The 22,623-nt window shown below is 41.3% G+C and overlaps 1 protein-coding gene across 10 annotated transcripts in view; it reads right to left on the reverse strand.

Moving 5' to 3' along the window:
• myt1b (myelin transcription factor 1b) overlaps positions 1-22,096 on the reverse strand; it is a 118,684-nt gene extending 96,588 nt beyond the window's left edge. For 2 of the 10 annotated variants that reach the window (XM_047593180.1, XM_047593201.1), the window contains exons 1-2: positions 21,615-22,086; positions 21,388-21,488 (exon numbers count right to left, since the gene is read on the reverse strand). In XM_047593180.1, the coding sequence (XP_047449136.1) occupies positions 21,388-21,484 (97 nt within the window). In that variant the 5' untranslated portion in view covers positions 21,485-21,488; positions 21,615-22,086. Of the gene's footprint in view, positions 1-21,387; positions 21,489-21,614 lie in introns of those variants that run through there. The other 8 variants (XM_047593157.1, XM_047593171.1, XM_047593207.1 and 5 more) reach the window with 8 other exon arrangements.
• Positions 22,097-22,623: the final 527 nt, after the last annotated feature.

A 22,623-nucleotide genomic window follows, 5' to 3' on the forward strand; every position in this document is an offset into this window, starting at 1 on the left:
AGGTTTATTGATGAAAACTTCCAAGCCATGAAGTTATTAAGCGCCACCTAGTTTGCTCAAATAAAATAAAATAAAAACAAAGAATCATAAATTAAGCAAATGGTTTTCATGCTAGTTCATTGAAAACTACTTTTTTGTCACCTCACAGGTCATGAAGTTGGGTAAAATAAACCAGTCGTCTCCCTCGAATAATTTCAGTATGTTTTAATGCAATGTCAGATTGATTTTTTAGGATAAATTTCATCCAACTCATTTTTCTTAGTAGCAATCCTCTTCTTCTCCTTGTGCCCCAAACAAATAAGATTAACTGATGCAGGCTCTATGAGAACTGAACATCCTTTTACCTTTCGTATCATTAGCTTTCACACCACATGCTAAATGTCTCACAATCATCGAGTCTCTTTTCCGTGGATCCGTCGTCCTGTCACGTCCGAATGAAGCCACGACAAACATTAACCCAGAAAACACACACGTCTCAATGGCGAAAAGCAATTACAGTAACGAACCGAGGAACCCCAGAAGAGTTAGACGCTGACATTCTGGCGAGACCGGGCGCAAGAAGATTTATCTAAACTGACCTGAGTGTGTGTTTGTATAAAGTCGACAATCAGCTATCGCATCAGGCTCGATGCCTCCGAGTCCCTGAGCTTTTAGTATAAGTCTGGTTAAGTCTCGACAGCCTCGCCTTGAACGGAGCAGCTCTTATTTATTTATTTTACTCCCCTGCAGGTTTAATCTGTTGTTGTTGTTGTGTTTACACCTGCAAACAGTGCAAGACAAGTGTTTGCCCGTTCCAAACTAAAGTCCGACTGATAAATCATCTCCTTTGGCCAAAAAAAAAAAAAAGATATGGCAAAGACACTGTTCTGCAGGAAAGAAAAAAAAAAGTTAGTGGCATAAATAATGAGTAAACCCCGGCTATGCGTGTTTGGCCCTGCAGATGCAACAAGGCTAATTAGTCCTTAAGGGAGAAAAAAACATTTTGAGAAGAAAATGAGTGATCCTGAACTAATACAATGCAGTGATAAGAGAGCGGGAGGGGAACAAAAACCAAAAAAAAAACCAGAGTGAGATGATCAAAACAAGAAAAGACTGATGCAACGGCAGCTAATGCACTTCAGAGAGAAATGCAGAGAAAGGCCTCTTCATTTGAAAGATGCGTGTTATTGACGAGCAGCGTTTATGTCAAGGAGGAAACGGACACGGAGAGAAACAGATGCAGAAAGGCAAGATGGGGAATCCAAATCAATAATGGGAGAGGGGGTCAGCGACTCCATTACACACAGACACACACATTCACAAAGACAGAGAGAAAAGGGGGGGGGGGGGGCGCAATCAGCTTCATCCTCTTCTAAGCAAACAGTTCATTATTCAAGTACACTTTAGCACATGCAACGGTAAGCGAACGCATCGACGTTCAAATGCAGTTTAGGATGCAACAAGACAGTGAATGCATTAGGTTTTAAATGTGAGTGCAAGCGTACGTGGATAAACCCGACATTTAAATGTATGCGCCTCAAACAGGTGATTTATGCTTCTGCACCAGTTTCATGATGTAGCCTGACGTGCTTTAGTATTTTCTGACAGTATTTTCCAAAAGACGCCTTCACAGCTTGTAAACAGTGTGACTATTCTGAGGGGCGGAGCTTAGCTGGAGGCAAAACATCTCAAACACGCTAGCTTGTAAACGCGGGTTAGCATATTTCAACGGACTGTTTTTGGTAAGAATGGACGAGGAAAACGACCGTGAGTGTTATTTTATGGACGATAAACGTTTCCAAGCTCAACAATACAGATCAAGGTGGACGATTTGACCAAAGGACACAGAGGAGACGAAGTCTGGTCTTTATCAAGTGAAGCCTCTAAAACAAAGATATTACAAGATGTAAGTGGAACCACTGTGGAGGGTAACGTAGTAAATCTGCTTGGACGCCCCTGAAACATACAACTAATGGCGAGTTAGCTAGCGGTTAGCTTTAGCATGTATCAAGAATCCCTGGAATAATGACTGACTGAATGTAATTTCAGTCACAATTTATTCTAACCCATAACAAAAATGATGACGTATTAGATATTAATCTGACCTGATATCAAATATGTGCTGCAAACAGAGAGTTCTTGTTGATTGTCTCACTCCGATATTTTCTTTTAATCGCGTCCTACCAAAGTTGTCTATGACTGTCAGTCACTGGTGTGTGATAAAACTTCAAGTTAGTGTTTTTGATTTTTAGGTTTTGGCCCCAAAAATACAGCAAGATAAACTGTTTTGGGTCAATAAAGATGTAACGCATCGAGGAAATGTTAATTCAAGAGGTTCAGAGATGCAAACATTTGTACGACTCATCTACGGCGAAAGTTTCAGTCGCCATTTTTGAAAGTGAAGTTGGAAGTAGAAACAAACATGAACCCGACTGGCAAAAAAGTAACAGCGCTGACTCGTGTTATTCAATACAAATTGTCTCAAGATGATAATGAGCTGAAGCTTTAGTTTTAGATCTGACGTTAACCAAAACTATGACCCTGTAGCATCAAAACTACTTCTTCTTGAGCTTATAATGTGGTTGGCTAACGTCAAAGCTGCACAACATCAAAGAAGAAAAAGAACTAAAATCACATGACTAAACATGCTGTGATCATCTAAACAGGATCCATGGAGTCCACTCAGGTTAAAGGCTGCAGCCAAACAGCAACAGACACTGAACGCTGCAACATTTAAAAGGAAAGTTTCCTGGAGACTCATCTTCCAGAGAAGGTTGGAGGACCAGAACATTTCTGGTGTAGACAACACAAGGTATGAGCTGCCCTCTCTTCACACTACATCAACTCAGACTTTGAGAAATATTTACTGGACTGAATCCAGGAAACTCTAGGAGAAGACTTTAGTAGACCAACTCTAGGACATTTAAGATCAGGTCTGGACTCGGATCGCTGATAAGTTCCTTATGTCCTGCACAACCTCCTGAGAAGCTACAACGTAGCTACAAGCTACAACGTAGCTAACTAGCAAGTACTCGTTTGAGGACGTTGTGACTTCATTGTTCACAATTGTGGTTTTGCACAGCCACGTTCAGATATTCAGATAAACAGTTTCATATTTTGTTACACATCGGGTGACTTTATTTTAATAAAAATAATGAAATAATCCCAGTGTCCACTTATGAGGACATTGTTTTCTTTTTCAAAAACTACTACTTCCTGTTCAAAGACGATGCTTAGTTTTTTTTTACATCTTAGGTCCTATTGATCCCAAATACCTTGGACAAATTAAAAATGCAGAGCAAACAAAAGCTCAGGAGAATCACCAACAGCATAAAACTCAAGATGCTTCAGTAGATTTATTTTATTTGTCCCAAGTCCACAAGAGTTTCAGAGATACAGTGCACATGATAATGGGATTCATCCTCCTTCTCTCTTTACCCCCCCTCCTCCGTTTGAAAAGGAAGCCACAGCATTTAAATCAGCCGAGCAGTTTACTGTAAGAGTCCATCGCGTTGGGGGGGAAATCGAAGAAGAGATGCAAGAGGAGAGGGGGCGGGGCCTGAGACAGGGGTTGTGGGAAATGGAAGCGGGTGGAACGTAAAGCAAAAGATGGGGGAGATAGTGAGTGAGTGAGTGAGTGAGTGAGTGAGTGAGTGAGCTATAAACATGGAGTCTAAGGGTTCAACCAGTCAAGGACAGAATTAAAATCTGTACTAAGAGGTGAACCACAGAGAGAGGAAGGGGGAGATGTGGGAAAAAACAGGAAGTAAAAGTGAGTTCACCGTCCTTGATCTGTATTGTTGAGCTTGGAGAGGTTTATTTATGGGCACAGTCCTCACCCTTCCCTCTCTCTTTCTTTCTTCCTTTCTCCCTCTCGTGTTGTTTATGTTGACCACGCTGAATGCCTCTGACCTCCTTTCTGCTGATGGATGACAAACAAACCCGGGCAGTCCCAGAATGCTCTTTGTCATCCCTGCAGAGGTGAGCATGAGAATGATGAACTGAATGCTGAGACCATCTCCTCATACTAAGTGTGGCCTTCGATCACTGAGTGTATGTGTTTGTTTGTCTGTCGGTGTGTTATGTATTTAAGAGCCGATAACATTAAAGAATAAACGTTGAACTCTCGAACTGATCTTAAACCATAAGCAGAAAATGTAGCTTTTATTCTTTTGAAGTAGTTTGTAGGAGACATATTAATATCTGACGATATCTGAAAAGCCAAAGGTCAAATCTTTCGTTAACATCACACCTGGTTTTAATTAATTAATTAATTAAATGTGTCTCCATTAATTCGTCCCCTGCCAGCAGGTGAGATCTGATCTCAGTTTGTGTGAAAATAAGTAGCAGCGCCACCATGTGGTCAGAAGAACATTGTAGCAGCTGGTGTCTCTAATGAATCTCTACCTAGAACCGTGGAAAAGTTACCTGAGGAGGTTCAAACATTCGTATGAACCGGTGAAACGCTTCACTCTTCGTCGTTCAAAGTGAAGCAGGAAGTTAAAACCTCTTCATTTTCATTACTGCAACGTCCTAAAAAAGTATGATATTCTTGATCTAGACAGCGACCAGATCTTTATGGATGTCTGTCTCATTTTTCAGGTTTTAAATGCTCCCCCACCACTAAATGAAATCATCCAGAAGAAAAACAGTGAAGGAGGAAGAAGGAGAGCTCTAACTAGAGGAGACTGTAACGTACCGAGGCCTAAAGGAGGATTAAATTCTCCCCAATGATCTTATCTGTAAGACGAACACATTCCTGGAACAAGTTACTTAACTTAGAAGAGTCTCAAACATTAGTTAAAAATAAATCAGATCTGTCCTCACATAAATAGTTTGATGCATACTCTTTGGTTCTTGGTCCATTTCTTTTTTATAATTGTGGGTCAATGTTTTGTCCTAATATTATCTGGCTGCTCCTGTAATTGTCTATTGTATGATTATTGTTTTAAAGTTTTCTGTGTCTGTGTTGTGTAGCTGCTGAAATTTAGCATTTGTACTAAGTTTCAGACGCATTTCAATTGATGACTGATCCACAAATGTTGATTAATGTGCATCGTCCCAATTCAATAAAGCAATAATAATAATTAAATAAAAATAATGAACCTGACTGGCAAAAAAAAGACACAGCGCCAACGTGTAATTGACTCTCACCAGCGTAGTTCCTGAAAGCATTTGATAAAGTTTTGTTTACTTTTGTCTCGTGATCAGCTGTAGAACGTATCAGCTGCAGAACGCTAACACGTTCTAGTGTCTTGACCCTTTGCTACCTGTAGATTTCAGACTAAAGCGTCCACTTATGAGGACAACAGGTCTAAATTAAGCAGAATAAGTTTAAACAAACCTAAAGCTTAACGTCCCCGTGTGAGGACACAGGGTCTCAGGGGGTTGAGACGAAGCTAAAGCCTGAAGCCTGTTAGCTTAGCATGTAGCATTCGGCCTAAAGGCAGATGCCTCTATAGTAAAACAAGCAATTTGTTGTTAACACATTAAACAAATGAGCTCTAATGTTTATTTTATGAGTAATTGTAATGAATTAAATAGTTAAACTGGCTGAGGAGTTTTCTCGTATCCATCCTCCCGTCGCGTTATTCCTTTAAACTTCCTGAAAAATGAACCAGTGCCGACAGAAAAAACAAGAGTTTCTTCTTCTGCTCCCTCTTTGCCTTTTTTCTTTCTCCTTCTCCTCCTTCCTTCCTTCCTTCCTTCAAACCCGTACAGCAGCAGCACAAACAGGCCATTATGGAAGACAGGCCGACATGATTCCTCCCCTCTATCTGTCTCCCCCCCCCCTCCTCCTCCCTCCCGATCCCTCACCCGCACAAAACCCGCCGCTTCCTCTCCCCATGAATGAAGGAGGAAGTGCAGAGGAGACTGAAGTGTAAAGACTCCTCTGTCTCCTCCGTCTCCCTCAGACAGGAGTGACACCACAGCCGACAACAACAACAACAACAAGGACAGTGACAAGCGCCGCACACGAATTATTCATGAGGGCTGAAGAACGCAACCGCAAAGGAGCTCAGTGTCTACAAAAAAAAAAAAAAACACACACTCCCTCAGCAGCAGCAGCAGCCTGTGTGTGTGTTTTCAAAGTCGACCCGTTCACAAGTTACAGCCCCAAACTTGACGCCCTCCAAGAAGCCATTTCCCTCTCAATGGCGCCCACCTGGTCTGAGAAAAGGAAACGGAGGATTCAAAGTATCAAAGTGCCTATTCTCCAACTTGGTGGAGAAGTTTGTCACAAGCGCCGCTCTGTCTCCGAACAAGACGACTTGTGTGCGACACCTGAGCTGGCGGGAGACGTGGCTCACATTCGTAATGAGGACATAAACAAACTTTGTCCTCGAGTCGCTTTAGACTGAAAAACAATGACGTCCTAGAAGAGAAAGACATGAAGACGAGGCTGAAGACACGGCTCTGTCTCTGCTATAAAAAAAAACACACAGCAGCTCTGTTTCATCAAGTTATTTCTTTGCATATAGTTGAATACATGCGCACACCCGTCCAGGATGAACGGTAGAAATCAGCTATAGTCTAATCTTTTCTAGTTATTTATTTCATTCATTATTCATTCACTGTTTGCCCTCCGGTGGGTCATTGGGGGGGTACAGCATGGACAGGTCTGAAGAGAGTCTCAGTACGTTGTCGTCCTTGTCCCAGTTTACATGCAAAGGAGAAAATGGAATAACAGACGGGAACATGTCCTCCTCTTCCTCCACACTAGGTGGCGATATGTGTCTATTCAGCGGGTTAATATGGCCCCTTTCTGGTTGAATACATCATATAATAAACAACTGGATAAATATAAATAGTTCAGCTTTTCTAATCTCGTACGTAATGTTTGTGCTACTTTTGGTGCAGATAAGATGTGAACCATCCCTCAGGTGGTTCTTCTACCGGTGTAAGTACCAGATCTGTTTGTGTTGAGTATCCGGCGCTACCAGATGACGTCATGATGTAGGGGACATTAACGTTTTATAAACAAGAAGAAACGGAAGTGAGGTAACTTGTTATTGAAGCAACTTAGCGGTTTTGTTTTGTCCTTTTATTCTTTGGATGAATTGATAACAGTTGTGTTTTTAATTAATCTTTTTCAGGATAAAACTTCTTAAATCTTTTTGCGTCTACTATACTAATGAATGGACTTACTATTACTTTATTTTTTATGAATAATGTGCTGTCATTGTATTTTTTGTGTTTTGTGGAATAAAAATCTTTTTTAACTTGGGCGTTTTTGTTCCAGCGCAGCAGTTGTGGAGCACGTGCACACATGCTGTCCAGTTAAAGTCCGATTAAGACGTACGCATACCGGAGAAAATCCATTTCCAATCATATTGTCTGTGCGTCTTAGTTGTGTTTACATTGAGTTGTCCGGTTAAAGTTGGATTAAGGGCAATAATTCGTTTTTTACACGTGCATGTAAATGTACTGACAGACAACCACTCACAATCACACCTACGGTCAATTTAAAATCACTAACGAACCTAACACAGAGCACCAGAACCCACGCAAACACAATGAGAACATGCAAACTCCACAAAGAAAGGCCCCAGTCGGCCGATGGGTTATTTATTTATTTATTTATTTATTCATTTTATCTCTGCCATGAACCCTGTGGCATCAAAATTTCTTCTTCTCTTCTGTTTTAACGTTGGTTGTCTAGCATCAAAGCTGCCATCATCTCATTTTATTCTCCACCTTATTTTTTTTTCTAAATAAATAAATAATGTATCCTCTTTTATCATTAATTGTACTTTAACCCAGACCACATTCTGCTGTGTGTTATTGTTGTGTGAATGATTGTATGTCTACAGTGGTGGACTAGACAGGGATTCAGGGATTAATAAAGTTTTATTCTGCAAAAACAAACAAACAAACAAAAAAAAAAGAAAGAAGAAAAACCAGAATCCTGTGACTAAACATGTCTTCTGTGTCCAAGAACTTTCCTCAGGTCAAAGGCTGCAGCCAAACAACAACAACAAACACTGGACGCTGCAACGTTTAAAAGACGAGAAAAGTTTCCTGGAGACAAATCTTCCAGAGAGGGTTTAGGGAGTAGAGAACACGAGGTCTTTAGGACACGAGACTTTAGGAAGCTACAAGGGACCGACTTCAAGACATTTAACACCAGATCAGGATCAATAAATAAAAGATCAGGGTTTGAATCATAGCTCCCAGATTTCAAAATCAACAAATCATCAAAGCGATGAAACATCACGGTGCCAGACGGAAAACGACCACCACCACCGCTCCATCATCACATCGTCTCAACGGCGGCTTCTCTTAAAAGTGGAGCAGGCAGGGTTTGATAGCCAGCATCCCCCCGGACGACGGGGGTGGAGGCTCCGGGTGTTGCCGAGCTGCATATCTTGGACGGGAGAGGCCTTGTCACGGCGCAACCATCGCTGGGGGCACGACTTCCCTGCAGCTCCCCGGAGGCCCCACGGGGGCTGGATCTTATGAATGTGGGTCACAGGGAGTTCCCTCCGCAATGTGTGTTTGAGACGGTCCACTTTTTAAACCGCCTTTGGGGAGATAATGGAGAATGGACTATTTCTCAAAGCAGGCAGTGGAGCGTAAAGACGACAAACACACACACACAGGAGCATGTGTGCATAAAGACACACACAAAAAACACAAAATAAAGGAATCCTCCAATGATTTCCACTTTGGGAGAAGAAGCCGTTCCACTTCACAAGTGGTGCAGAAAGCACAGAAACGCAGAGTTTTGTGTCGGGTGCGTTAGCGGCGTCTGCGCTGCAGTTTTCTCCGGCGTGTCTGAGCCATGAATACTGCATGGCGTTCCTGGAAGCGGCGCTCGGGCCCCCGGTGGAAGCAGCAGGGCTCAGTGCGCGGGTTCCTCTGCAGGTCACTGTGCCACGGCGTCTCCGCGCTGTGTTTACTCTGAGAGAAACCTTCCCGCCAGCGCTAATGCATGTGTGCTTAGGTGGCGCGTGGGCGGGCGGGCGGATGAGAGGCAGGGAAAGAGCATTTATGTTTGTGTGCACCGAGACGTTTGTGCACATTTGGGTGAAGACGTATTTATACTATGTGCGTCTTAAGGGGGAAGCAAAGCATCTAGTATTTGTATTTGTTGAGGGAAATAAAAGTGTTTGTATTTGTATAAATTCAAAATACGTTTAAAAATCCAGTTACTCTTCTAATTTAGGATATGCACATGTAAAAATAAGTATTGTTTAATGATCCATTGTAATAATTGTGGATGTATGTGCAGTATTGGTTGATGTTTGCATTAAATGCAGCTAATAGAGGTGATTTATTCTGACTTGAAGGAGCAGAACATGACTGTGATGATGATTTGGTTCTTGTGGGAGACAATAGAGGCGACCGTGGACCTGAGGTCACAGGTTCGACTCCCGGACGAAGAGTCTTTGAGAAAGACACTGAAACTCTGTGACTGTAAAGGCTTCGAGCACCGATAGGTAAAAAAAGCGCTATATAAAAACAAGACAATCTACCATTTACCAGCAGACAATAGTCTGAATGAGCGAGCTAATGATGCTAACTGAGACGAATGCTAACATGAAGGAACCTGACTGCAGACGTCTCAATACTAATGGAACGTAACAGAATAATCTCCAGGACTAAAGTTACTTCACCCCGACTCCTGAACGTCACTCAATCCAGGCAGACGCACAAAAATTCACTGAGGTCACATGAGGGAAAAAAAAGCAGCTTTTTGATTGGATGTTTGTTTTCTTCTCCAACACAAAATCATTTGTTTCTATTTGTTTTAAAATGTATTTTTTGTTATTTGTCCCGTTCCGGTTCGGCTCCACTCATCGTGCGTCTCATGAACTTGGAAGTGAGAGTGTGTGTGTGTGTGTGTGTCTGTGTGTTTTCTGGTAATGTCACATGTTTTGCCTGCATGGAGATTCAGTGTACCAGAATAATCATGATGTCTCACACTGGGCATGGGCGGGGGGGGGGGGGGAGAAAGGGGGGGAGAAGAAGGGTGAGTGTGTACATGTGAGACAAAGATGACCAAGCCAGCTACAGACAATATGTGTGCGTGCGGGCGGCGGCACATTTGCCATTTCCACGTCGGGGAGGTGTGATGATAATAGCGCAGACAATGGGCGAAGGTGATTCAATGAACAACCCAGATGCTTCATTTTGAGAAAGAGAAACACGCGCGCACAATGAAAACCTCCTTTGCAGAACTTGACATATGGCGCGCACAATTTCCCTCTCAATTTCAGATCCAACTCCCCCCCCCCACAATGCACGCCGGCAAATTGCCACCCCAAACCACCTCCACCGTCTCCCCATCTCTTCATCCTTCCCTCCCAATTCACTCCTCTCCCTGAAAGTCATCTGCTCGCTAAGCAGTAAGCAACATTGCGGCCCGCTCGCAGAAATGAGAGTATACAAATGATTTGTGGCACGGGCGTCCCACCGGCGCCGGCCGAGATGGCAGCGAGGAGGAGGAGGAGGAGGAGGGGGAGGAAGAGGGGGTCCGGGGTGAGTGGGTTAGTGTGTAGGAGGGGAGGAGGAGGAGGAGGGGGGATAATGTCACTTTCACCTTGCGTTTCTCTAGCAGACCCATGATGATCATTTTTCCCCATTTTCATTGCAAATTTGTTTCGGGCAAGGCCTAGCGAGGGGGGGGGGGAGCAAGTCCCAAATGCTTTACGGAGTGGAAGCAGAGAAAGAGAGGAGGAGGGGGGGGGGCTTAACAAGAGGAAAAAAAAGGGGAGACGGTGTGTATAAGGGGGGATGGAGCAAAGAGGAAAGAGGAGGTGGTGGTGGTGGTGGGGTGGTGGGGGGGGGGGGGGGGGGGGGGGGGGGGGGCGCATCTGCACAGTGACCTTTTTCTGATCCAATCTCACTGATGAATCCTAATGAAGGATTTAATAAAATCACAGTTTACAATCTGTCTCTGCATCAAAGCGTGCAATCCAATTCAAAACACAGGCCCCCATCTACATTTCCAATATTGTTGCGAACCCATCAACCCTCGCCGAGCCCTTTCCCCGAAAAAGAAAGAAATAAATAAATACACAAAAAAAAAAAAAACTAAGTGAGCACATGTTTGTGTATGTGTGTGTGTGTGTGTGTGTGACAAATGAAAGAGGGGAGGAGGGGGAGGAGGCGGGTGGAGGGGGAGAAAAATCAAAATTGGCCAGGCTGGAGAGTGGCGAGCGGCTGGCGCATTTGTTCCAGCTGTAGCCTAATGTCAAAACTCGTCATATTCATTTGGGCTCCTAATGAGGCTGAAGTCAACAAGGTGCAGCAGCAGCAGCACGAGTGGAATCGCTGCCGCGAACGAAAAGAGAGAAGAGAGAACGCGAGGGATGGTTAGAAAACTTTGGAGGCCTGCTGCTGCGAGTTCGCCCGCTCGTTCTGCACATCACCTGACATTTCCCTGGGATCCTGGAATCGAAAAAGGGGCCGCGCACCTGTAACACGGTGCAGAGTCTGCGGAGTAAACAAGACGGATGCAGAGATCAATGCAGAACGCTGAACGTCGGCGAGTTGATGAAATGAAGTGAAGCAGTGGAGGAGGAGGAGGAGGAGGAGGAGGAGGAGGAGGTCAGGGGTGGAAAAAAAAAGAACCGAATCCAGGGAGACAACACTCTGCAACAGGGACATCTGCTGGTGGAAGATTATACTGCATCTAGCAGCTGAGACAGGAAATAGACTAAAGGCCACAAGTTCATTGGTATCAAAATAAACATGATTATCATATAAAGAGTAACTAAGTATTTGAGTTTTTCTTGCTTTAACAACATCATGACACATACGAGACACAAATGTCAGCAAAAGAAAAGAAGGTCTTAGTTTTAGGTCACAACTTTAGTGCAAAAGTAAAAAAACAAAAACAAATCACAGTTTGCATTATTCACTTTAACTCTTTGTCTTTTGAGAGTCTGCATATAAATATCTCTTGTGGAACGAATGTTGTTAAAGCAAAGTCTAAGAAAGAAAAACTAAAACACCTGATAATTACAGTAAAAATGTTTTCTGATGAGTTATTCTTTATATATTTGATACCAATGAAACCAGGATATTTCATGGACAAATTTTGCTGTTGCTTCCAAAGATTTGGCCTTTTCACCTCATATGGGGACGTTAGTTTTTATGTTTTATTGCATCTTCTTCTGCTTCATTTAAACATTTATTAGACTAGATACTAGAACTAGATACTAGTTGGTGTAAAAACATGACGGCATCATTTCAGCTGATTCATTCTGGAGCCGATCAGGTAAGAATCTAAGAAGTAAGAATTTAATCTCGTCATGTTTTACATTTGAAACTTGTTTAATTTAAGATTATTAACTTTTCTATCTTAATAACAAATTCTATCAATGGTAACAAGCTATAACTTGCTAAGATAAATAGCAAGTACTCAATTATTTGCAATTCTGCTTTTGCACATGAAAATAAACAGTTTTATATTTTGTTACATGTTGGTGACTTAATTAGGATATTGAATGAAATAATCCCCGTGTCCACACATGAGGTCATTATTTTATTTTTCTCCAAAAACTTCGTCACTATTTGATTTTTGAGACGAGTCCTTAGTTTAGTTTTTATCGTTTTTAAGTCTTTCTAATCCCAGATAAAGTTGCATCTTGTCTCCGTGTGGAGAGAAGTGAAAACAAACCAGCCTGTTTGGGTCAAAACAAAAAAAGAGGCGATGCAAATGTTCAGTCACACAGGCCTTGTTATAGCGTATTAATCAGAATGTGCTACTTATGTGTAGAGAACAATTAAATTCTTAACTTTCATAAATGTTGAGCTGCATTAGTGTGAAAGATACCGTGTGAACGTGCAGGTAAATTCTCATACGGACGAGTTTATGGTGCATTTAATTCTACGATGAAATAAGAATTAGTAGATTACAGGATTCTGCAAGTTGATGTTTAAAGCTCATAAAATTCATTCGTGTTTATATTGAATTGTTTTGTTTTAATCAATGAATGAAATAAAAAATAAAACTAATCTGAAGCTACTAATTGTGATGGTCTGAGAATAAACCGATCAATAAAGACCAGTGTTATCAAGTTACTTCCAAAATGTAATATATTCCATATTACAAGTTACTTGTATTTGAAAGTAATACGTTTCTTTACAATATTACTTTCTCCGTAGAGTAATAAGTTACCTATTACTTTAGTTACTTTCACCAAAATAAACATTAACGACAAGGAATTACAAAATAAAGGTGCGTATTATTTTGTCAGGGCGAATAGTCCTTCTAATATTTTCACCTTATTCTTTTAATCTGCTACAAGTAAATGAACTAAAATTTATCCATATCCATATTTTTTCTTGGTCAGAGCTTTGTTCATTATCACAGTCTCATTTATGAGTCCTGTAAAACATGGAGATGTATTATTGTCACTGTTAAAGTATTCTGAGATGATGTGACAATAACAACCATGAAAATCCCTCTGCAAACACAACTGACTTAACAAATTAAGACAATTTTCAATCATTTAATCACCTCTCACACCACCTGTAGTGTCTCATCTTAAATGAACTATCTGTGGAAACGTGTTTATACCTTAAAAATAGGACTAAATCATTAGGTTTGTTTTTACCTTGTCAGTTGATCGAACAGGGATTTTGCTGACAAGCTTTTGAAACGCAGGCGACTCATCTGTAGAAAGATTCAGCTCATCCTCCAGACACATTCAGCCTCCTCACTTCTCCTGGTCAAACATCTTCATCTCTGATCCGGACAAACACAACTTTCCTTGTTTACATTTGCTCGCGTCGTCATCTTCCTGTTTGCTAGCAACAGGTCGATTAGCCTCTAACTCCAGGTGTTTCTCCAGGTTATTGGTACTATTTGTAGCCGTAGACAGTTCCCTCGGCCTCTAACCAGCACATAAAGTTCACTTTGCTGTGAGGTTTTTATCCATTTCTGTGACAAATTCAAAATAGCGCGAGTGTAACCGCTTAGAAAACGTTCAGTTGTTGCCATCTTGCCGTTTTCTTCTTCTTCTACTATGGATTTTAAACCGTCTTCTTCTTCTTCTTCTGTTGATTTTAAACCGTCTTCTTCTTCGCTTCCTTATTTACGGCTGTTGTTGTTTTTTGCGAAACTTCCGCCTGTGCGACAGCTCGGGTCGTAACGCGTTACCGGACTCAGTAACTGTAATAAAATTACCAAAATATAATAAGTAGCGCGTTATATTACTCCGTTACCGCCTAAACGTAATATATTACGGTAACAAGTTACTTTTGTAGCGCGTTACCGGACTCAGTAACTGCAATAAAATTACCAAAATATAGTTAGTAGCGCGTTATATTACTCCATTACTGCCTAAACGTAATATATTACGGTAACACGTTACTTTTGTAGCGCGTTACCGGACTCAGTAACTGCAATAAAATTACCAAAACATAGTTAGTAGCGCGTTATATTACTCCGTTACTGCCTAAACGTAATATATTACGGTAACACGTTACTTTTGTAGCGCGTTACCCCCAACACTGATAAAGACACGTCCATCCTCTCATGTGTCAGCACATAATATTAGAAAGGTGGTCATAATGTTATGCCTGATTGCCGTATGTGATGCTTATATTAGTGGTTCATCCTGGTAGATTGGTGCAATGGGTGGATTTCAAATATTTATCCAAGAAGTTTGACCAAGAATGTTAAAGAAAATGTTGTAACGTGTCCGTTAAATAGTTAAAGTGTTGAAGTTTTAAGCAGGATAAACACTACAAATGATCTTTTTTTACTCGCGCGTATCTTAAAGAGGCTTAAAGGAACAATAACAACAACAAACCGACCAGAGACAAGCAGCAGGAGCCCGGAGGAGGAGACTGTATGGAGCTGTAAAAAATAAAATAAAAATAAAAATAAGAGGAGGCTGCACAAAGATGACAACCACAAACCTCCTTAAACCCATGAAGGCCCTGAGGTGTATGGATGAAGCTCCGCAACCGGGGCCTAGGGGCTCGGAAAATCTACCCACACTAGTTTTGGACTCGTGTGATAGCAAGAAATATCCAGGGGGGCACGACGGGGGTAAATCTAAAGAAGTAGTAACAAAACTAGTTCATTTTTGTTACTTTCTGGATCATGAAACAAAAAGGGAAACATCTCCCTGGTAGGACTGGACGATACGGGGAATTTAGGTATCGATCCGATACCAAGTAAATAACAGGCTAGTATCGTCGATATCGATACTTGAAATGTTAAAATCATTGAATAACTTTGTACCTTTGGCTTTAGTTTGTAGATTACGATAAAACACGGGACAAATCATTTAGTCAAATAAACTTGTTTCCTCCATTAACTAATGACAATATAAACGAACTTAACAGTTTAGAAATTAATAAATGAAAAAGTCATTAGTGCAAAATAAGAAACAACAACAAAAATATGAGATGCTGCATGAACTCTGTGATGTGTAATGAACTGGACGTATAGAAGAGAAACCGTAACAAAAGTATCGATCCGATATCGATACTGGCCTTGGTATCGATATTATAGATATTTGGATTGATACTCTGAGCTCTACTCCCCAGCGTGAGAATGAATCGTGGGATGGATTTTATGCAGGACTGCAGGAGGATGCTTTCTGTAAATTAACTACAAACTACTTCAACAAGTCTCTTAGATGTGAAGCTACTTTCAGCTCCTCTGGAAACAAAATGCACTGAACACAGACCTCACACCAGAACATTATTTACACAGAATACAAATTTTATATATATCAGCGTGCACCTACTCATGTTGTTAGTGGTAGTGGTTGTGCATTTAGGTTTCGCAGACTGAAGAAGCTGCTGGGATAAGAAGTAAAAACGTCTTCAGTGAAGTTCTCCTTGTTTCAGCTTTATTTCTTGGATAAACCGTGACCTGGACCACGGAGAACGTTCAGATGTGTCGTCCCCAGGCCGAGATCTTAAAACTTAACAGGAGGCAAAGAGACAATAAAAGAGCAGGATTCATGGGGAAGTTAAACGAGCTGCTGATCAATAATTCACAGATGGGAAGCTGCCTCAATCAGTGCCTGCACAACCACCGGGGTTTGAAAAATGAAAAGTAATCCGAGCATCAAAGAGGAAAACATTCACCTCCTGAGACCCAGCGTCCTCATATGGGGACATTACGCTGTAGGTTTGTTGCAGTTTCTTATTCTGCTTCATTTAGACCTGTTGTCCTCATAAGGAGACACTTTTCTCTGCCATGTACTGGTAGTGAAGGGTCAATACTCTTGTTTATTTATGCTTAATACTTTTGTAGTTTAATGTGACATGAAAATTTAACAAATTTCGCAAGTACTCATTTGAGGACGTTGGGATTTCACTGTTTCCAATTCTGCTTTTGCATTAAAATAAACAGTTTTTTTATATTTTGGTTACACACTGGAGACTTAAATTGTAAAATGCGGTGAAATAATCCCTGTGTCCACATAATTTTTTTCTACGTACTCTACTTACTATACTCTGCTTCATTTAGACCTGTTGTCCCCAAAAGTGGACGCTTTAGTCTGACATCTAGTGGTAGCAAAGGGTCAATTCACTAGTCGGTGTAAAAACATGACTGTTAATTTCAGCGAATTCACTCTGCAAGGATAAAAATGGACAAAACCATTTCATGTTTATTTATTTAAACTTATTAACGTTTCTAGTTTGATATGATGCACAAATTTAACAAGTGTTATCAATAGCAACAGTCTACAGCATCAAGGACTCATTTGAGGACATTGGGATTTGCAGTACTGCTTTTGCTCAGCCACGTGTTATATGTTCTTAAACACTGGTGACTTTCTCGTAATATATAATGAAATAATCCCCATGTCCACATACGAGGACATTTTTCTTTTTCCAAAAACTACTTCCTGTTCAAAGCTGGTGCTTCCTTTTTTATTCTGCTTAGGTCCTAATAATAATCCCAAATACCTTGGAGAAAGTAAAAGTCTCAGGAGGTTAACAGACCTACAACCATTCAAGTTACAGCTCGACGAGTAGTTTTGCAAGTGGTGCAAATAAGTTACTCTGAACGCTTAAGATTCACGAGCCAAACAGTCTCTAAATATGACACTAAACCTGAACCCAGACGAGGATGAGACGAGCAACCCTGCAGACTTTCACGATATTTTATTAAAAACCTGTTTTAGCCGAAGAACAAACATCGGAGCAGGTAGAAAACAGCCTCCCTCCATCCCTCCCCGCTACATCTGCTCAGCCTGTTAATGAATAACATAACTCCATCTGCACTGTAGCCACGGAAGAAGAAAAAAAATGGGATCAAAGCCACACGACCAATAGCAATTTATAGATCGGCGGCGTCTCTGAGGAATAGGTGCATTGATTGGATATGAGATCTAATGTATGACTGCTGCCCGCATCTGAACGGCTGTAATTTCTGTCTGATTAGACTTCAGATTGCAATTACTTTCTGTATCGACAACGAGCGTTAATGAGACTGTTTGTGCCAGAATCCCAATCTACATGAGCGTATATGGTTTGATGTTTAGGTGTGGGTATGTGCTGAGTGTTGGTTAATTCTGTGTGTGTGTGTGTGTGTGTGTGTGTGTGTGTGTGTGTGTGTGTGCCAGGGTTGATCAGTGTGTAAAGCGACAGCTGTGCTACAAATCAGTGCCCATTTACTGGTGACAGAGTCATTAAAGCCTGCTCATCTCATAAAACACAATGCACGCGGTCAAATACCATTCACTCCGCCACTCGGGCTCATAACTCAGTCTACTGGGCACGCTCACAGATGCACACGCAAACGCACACTCTCCTCGCAAAGCTAAGCCGAGTGTGTCAATTGGAATGAGCTAAAAAAAAAAAGGAGGAGGAGGAGGAGAAGAGTGGGTGATAACAGCACAGAGGTGGAGATGGATGTTTACTAAAAGCACTCATCACTCACACTTTGTCTAAGGGCTAAAGGTGTCAAACCCATTTTAGTTCAGGGCCCAGTTTGATCTGGACCAGGAACATATGAGCAAAATAACTCTTAACAAATGTTTATGTTCATATTTAATGAACAACCTGAAATTTCTTAAGAAAAATAAGTTCAGGTTCTGAACATTGCTGCCACCTGCTGTGTAGTTCCTGGTTCCCAGCTTTATATTAGAGAGAGTCTGTCCAACTGAAATCATGGCGCCATGTTTGCTACATCAGAGGTTAGATTCTACAGTGTAACTCTATGTTGAAATAAATGTCTTATTTCCACCATTAATGGGCCTATAAATGTTATTACCAACATCTGTCAATATGTAAAAGGTCCTCACTTAAACATCCTAGCGTCTACTTCCTTTAAATATCTTAAATGAGCTGTTAAATGCTTTGTAGCCCAATCGAAAATGAAAATTAAACTAGTCTCACTGTTATTTAGTATTAGCATTATAGCATTAGCATGCTAGCCATAATAACTTAGCAGTAACTGAGGTAAAGCTACGTGTTAAATGTGTTTATCTACATGGACATAAATTACATGAACACATGGGTTTCACAGTATATATGACGCTAGCTGCTATTTATCTAAGCCTTTAGTCTAGATAACTAGCTAGCTAAGGTTAGCATAAGGCTAGCATAAGGCTAGGCTAACTTCAAACTTCATTCATTAGTAAAGTGGTGTTTTTGAGATCAAGGTTCACATTAATGATGGTATGACTTTATTTTGCTATATAAAATCTTAAACGTCAAAGAGAACTGTGGCATATTTTAACTTTTAATCCAACTTTATTCTCTGTTATTGCCACTTCTCTATGGGTGAATATTTGAATATTGGTTAGATGGATCTAACATGGCGCCCATGAAACACGTGACCAGCTCAGAACCAATCAGCATAGAGGGACAGATCAGACGCTCCATTCCCTGGTTGGACAGACTCTCTCTAAAACAGCCCCTGGTGGACAAATTAGGAATAGCAGGCACTTTTATTGGAAATTCGCAATTGACGTCTTCTGCGTATTATTCCACATATTGTAGGTTTGGATCACGTAGTTTTAACATAAGTACGAACAAAAACACACATGGTAACGTCCCTTCAACGTCTCTCTTTCAGTTTAGAACAATCACACAAAAGCTTTGTTGGATTCATGCAAATTCATGCAAGTTTGCTGAGTTGTTTTTTTTTTTGGAAACTTTTTTACATGCTTTTATTTTCCAGCCTTTACACCTGAACAACAAATCAATCTCTCGGCTTTTTAACCAGAACCAGGAGAAGGGTTCGTATCAGTCCACTGGCTCCCTGTATGTTGGAGAATTGATTTTAAGATCTTACTCATTACTTTTAAAGCTCTTCGTGGCCCGTGGTGGATATTTCACCTCTTTCGCCTCCCAGCACCACACAGGCTGCTACGTACTTTCAGATCCTCAGGTAGCTGATAGATCTCCTTTAAATCTCTACTTAAAAACATGCATTTATCTGAGAGACTGTTCCTGGTTTTAATTACATTTTTAACTTCATTTTATATTATCATTATTGTTATTTTGTGCAGACAAAGGCAGTTTTCATTGAGAACACTGAGCTGTGCCAGGTGCTGAAGGAGAGTAGGGGTCAGCTGTTCCCTTCACAGATTCATACACCGTGGTTGCAAAGTGCTATGTGAGGATTAATGTGCCACAGGCGAGCGCTGAGGTGTAAAATGTCACCAGCCTCAATCTGATCTGAGGTCAGACGCTGGACACCGGGAGAAGGTCGCTGCTGCACCTGAGCCAAGTCTGTGCAGGAGCGAAACATCGAGAGAGGAATCAGCGCTCGAGACCAACGTGGATTTAACCACAGATTCAAGTTTTTTTGTTTTTTTTCTTGTGCATGAGTGTTAAGTCAGTCGTTCAGCCTCATAACATTGGGGACTTGTGACTTATTCCTTTGTGCAAACATTAATATGAAGATTTAAATTAAACGGATGCATTTTTTTGCCCCACAATTTCCCAGCACAGCCAACCTGCTGTTGCACGTGTTTGAGATAAAAGAAATGAATATTTGGACCTGTGCATTATTTGAACAGCTTAATACTGAATGCAAAACGATAATAATAATGTATATTTCTAAATAGCAGTAGGCTGAGTTTAACATAGAACACATGTAGTATAGGGGGTCACTACTTAATCTCTCACCAGTTTGGGTCCTTGGTCTGAAAAACGATGCTCCAGACCAGTTATAGTCTAATAAGCTGCTGAGCTACAGGTTTACGTTGTGGAGAAAACTGAAGCGACCAATAAAACAAGTCTGAAACGTGAAAAACAGAAACACGTTTTCCTCCAGGCAAAATGCAAAATCCCTCCCTAGGTTCTATCTTTCCATCGCTTGCTTTGCTTCTCGTGTGGAATAAACTGACTGAATGCGTCTGCAATGTTCAGTGAGGTTGTTTTTTTTGTTTTTTTATTTTTTTTTTATTTACCGAGATGTTTCCACCTGTGCACCTGCTGGAAATCGCACCATATGTGCCAAAGTTCAAAGCATTGGACACGAGAAGACATTTCTGTCATTAACCTGCGTTTGACATCGACACATTTGTAAAATAGTTTTCTGTTGCACTTTGATTCCTGAGATCTTGATATCTTCGTCTTTTCCAAAGGAAACTATGAAGGTTTTTCTGATTAAAATGTTAAACTGAAACGTACATTTGTGCTTGATTAACCTTAGAACAGAAATACATTTTTCCTTCTTCCTAGTGGTTCTTTGATAAAGACATATTTAGATTCACCGATAAAATCTGACAAACATGTAACAAACATGGAGCTGGGAGGAAACCAGAGCATCCAGTACTCAGACGTAGACCCAGAAAGGCCTGAGCTGGACTTGAACCTGGACCTTCCTTCTCGCTGGGAGGCATCAGTGCCAACACAGGGCTCATACAAAGGTCCAACATCCAAAAGAACTGACTCCATGACATGACACAAAGGACCAATCATAGTGTGTGTGAAGTGTGTTTGAAGACAATGTTCAGTATATTGATCTAATGAGGGAGAAATTCCTTTAAACAACAACTAGACAACAAGAAAACTATAATAAAAAAAAGACGTGGCCAAAAGTGTCAGACACAAAAAATGAGACCTAAAGAAACTTAACTCACACACTTTGACTTCAACAAGACTATGAACAAAGTGTTTTAGATAAAAAAAAACACTGCCACGACTAAAGCAGAAAACTACTCTATTTTCTGGATTCAAGTTTATTTGAATTTATGTCAAAATGGAAATTGCATTTTATGTTACTGTGTGTTTTTGTTGTTGTTTTGAATGAAAAGGACATTTTGTCTTGTCTGTTATGTGCCTCAGTAAATGGACATTTGACTCACTGAAACGTTTCCTTGTGGATTTGTATTTGAAACCCAACCGATGAGTTGGAAGCCCAGAACTCTTTAGCCCGGTACCAGAGGATCTAAGCAGGAATCATCTGTGTGAACTGATCAGTTCGTCTCAGCTCTGCACACAGCGGGAAGGCGTCTGTCTTACCTTTCTCAGAGAATCCTCCGTCCTTCATGGCCTGGTCCCAGGCGGCTGCTGTCGACCCGTACGAGTGGAGACGAGGAATTGGACGAGACATCACCATGTGCCTGAAAAAGGGAAACTCTAAAGATGAGCGCAGCCAGACAGCGTGACCACGTCCTCAGCCGGTGCATGAGACACGGTGGGACGTGTTGAGTGGAGCATCTCTTCACAGAGTCAGGAAAAGAACTTACCCCGGTTCAGAAAAGCTCCAAACAAGGTCCCACTCAAAACTTTAAAAACTGATAAAAACAACTGCTACACTGAACAGAAAATAAGTTCCTCTTTTCTTCCAGAACGTCCGAACGTTAAGGAAGAGAAGTCACAATGCTGCCCTCACAGGGGTAAGAGGAAGAGCAAAACCAAAACATAGCCGGGGGCAAAAACTCCCCAGAGCACGTGGCCGTCGTCTTCAGCGTACTCTTAAAAGGAGCATATTTTTGGGACGTGGAGTTAAAAATAAAATTCCCAGCAGAGCTCATAAAAAATTAAATAATAAAAGCAAAAGAAGAGTTTTTGTTTGTGAAACTGTGGAGCCCCGGGCAACTCCAGCTGCCCCGCACACAGCCCTCCATTGTCCTGCCTTGTGACTCCAGAGTTCTCCTCAGCAAACTGGGGAAAAGTCACAAGACTCCCTTGAGAAAAAGAAGATGAAAAATCTCTCTCTTTTAAAAAGAAGGATTCTCCTCTAATCCCAGGGAACGTTCACGTCGCCCGTCACCCCCGACATAAACACACTCACCTGGGCTTTTGTCAGTTGGAGTCGGTTGGACTCTGAGAGGTGAGGACAGGTGGGTCGGCGCTGCAGTGATTTCCCTAAACAAACAGACGCAGGAGAGCACCTGCCATTCAAATAGAAACCAGCAGCATGTAAAACAAAACCAAAGCCGCGTCTTCAATTTGCCTGTCGTCTTTGACGGAAACGACGATTACACCTCCAGTCGGTCCATTTTCATGCAAAAGCAGCACGTCTGCGTGCGCCTCCAGCTCCGCGCACCAACGGAAAGTTTCACTTTTCACACATTTACAGTAAATATTACAGTAAATATGCGCCGGTGCAGGTTGAACTGGTTTAAATTTTTTTTTAACCCTTATAGGGTGTTAAGGTCAAACAACAAAGATTCCTTTCAAAAGAACAAAGTCAGAGTCAAAACATACATCACAGATACAGGTCAAAGCTACAGACGGGATCATACTGATACC

Source organism: Mugil cephalus, chromosome 1 (assembly GCF_022458985.1).
Source record: "Mugil cephalus isolate CIBA_MC_2020 chromosome 1, CIBA_Mcephalus_1.1, whole genome shotgun sequence".
Taxonomy (NCBI): Eukaryota; Metazoa; Chordata; class Actinopteri; order Mugiliformes; family Mugilidae; genus Mugil; species Mugil cephalus.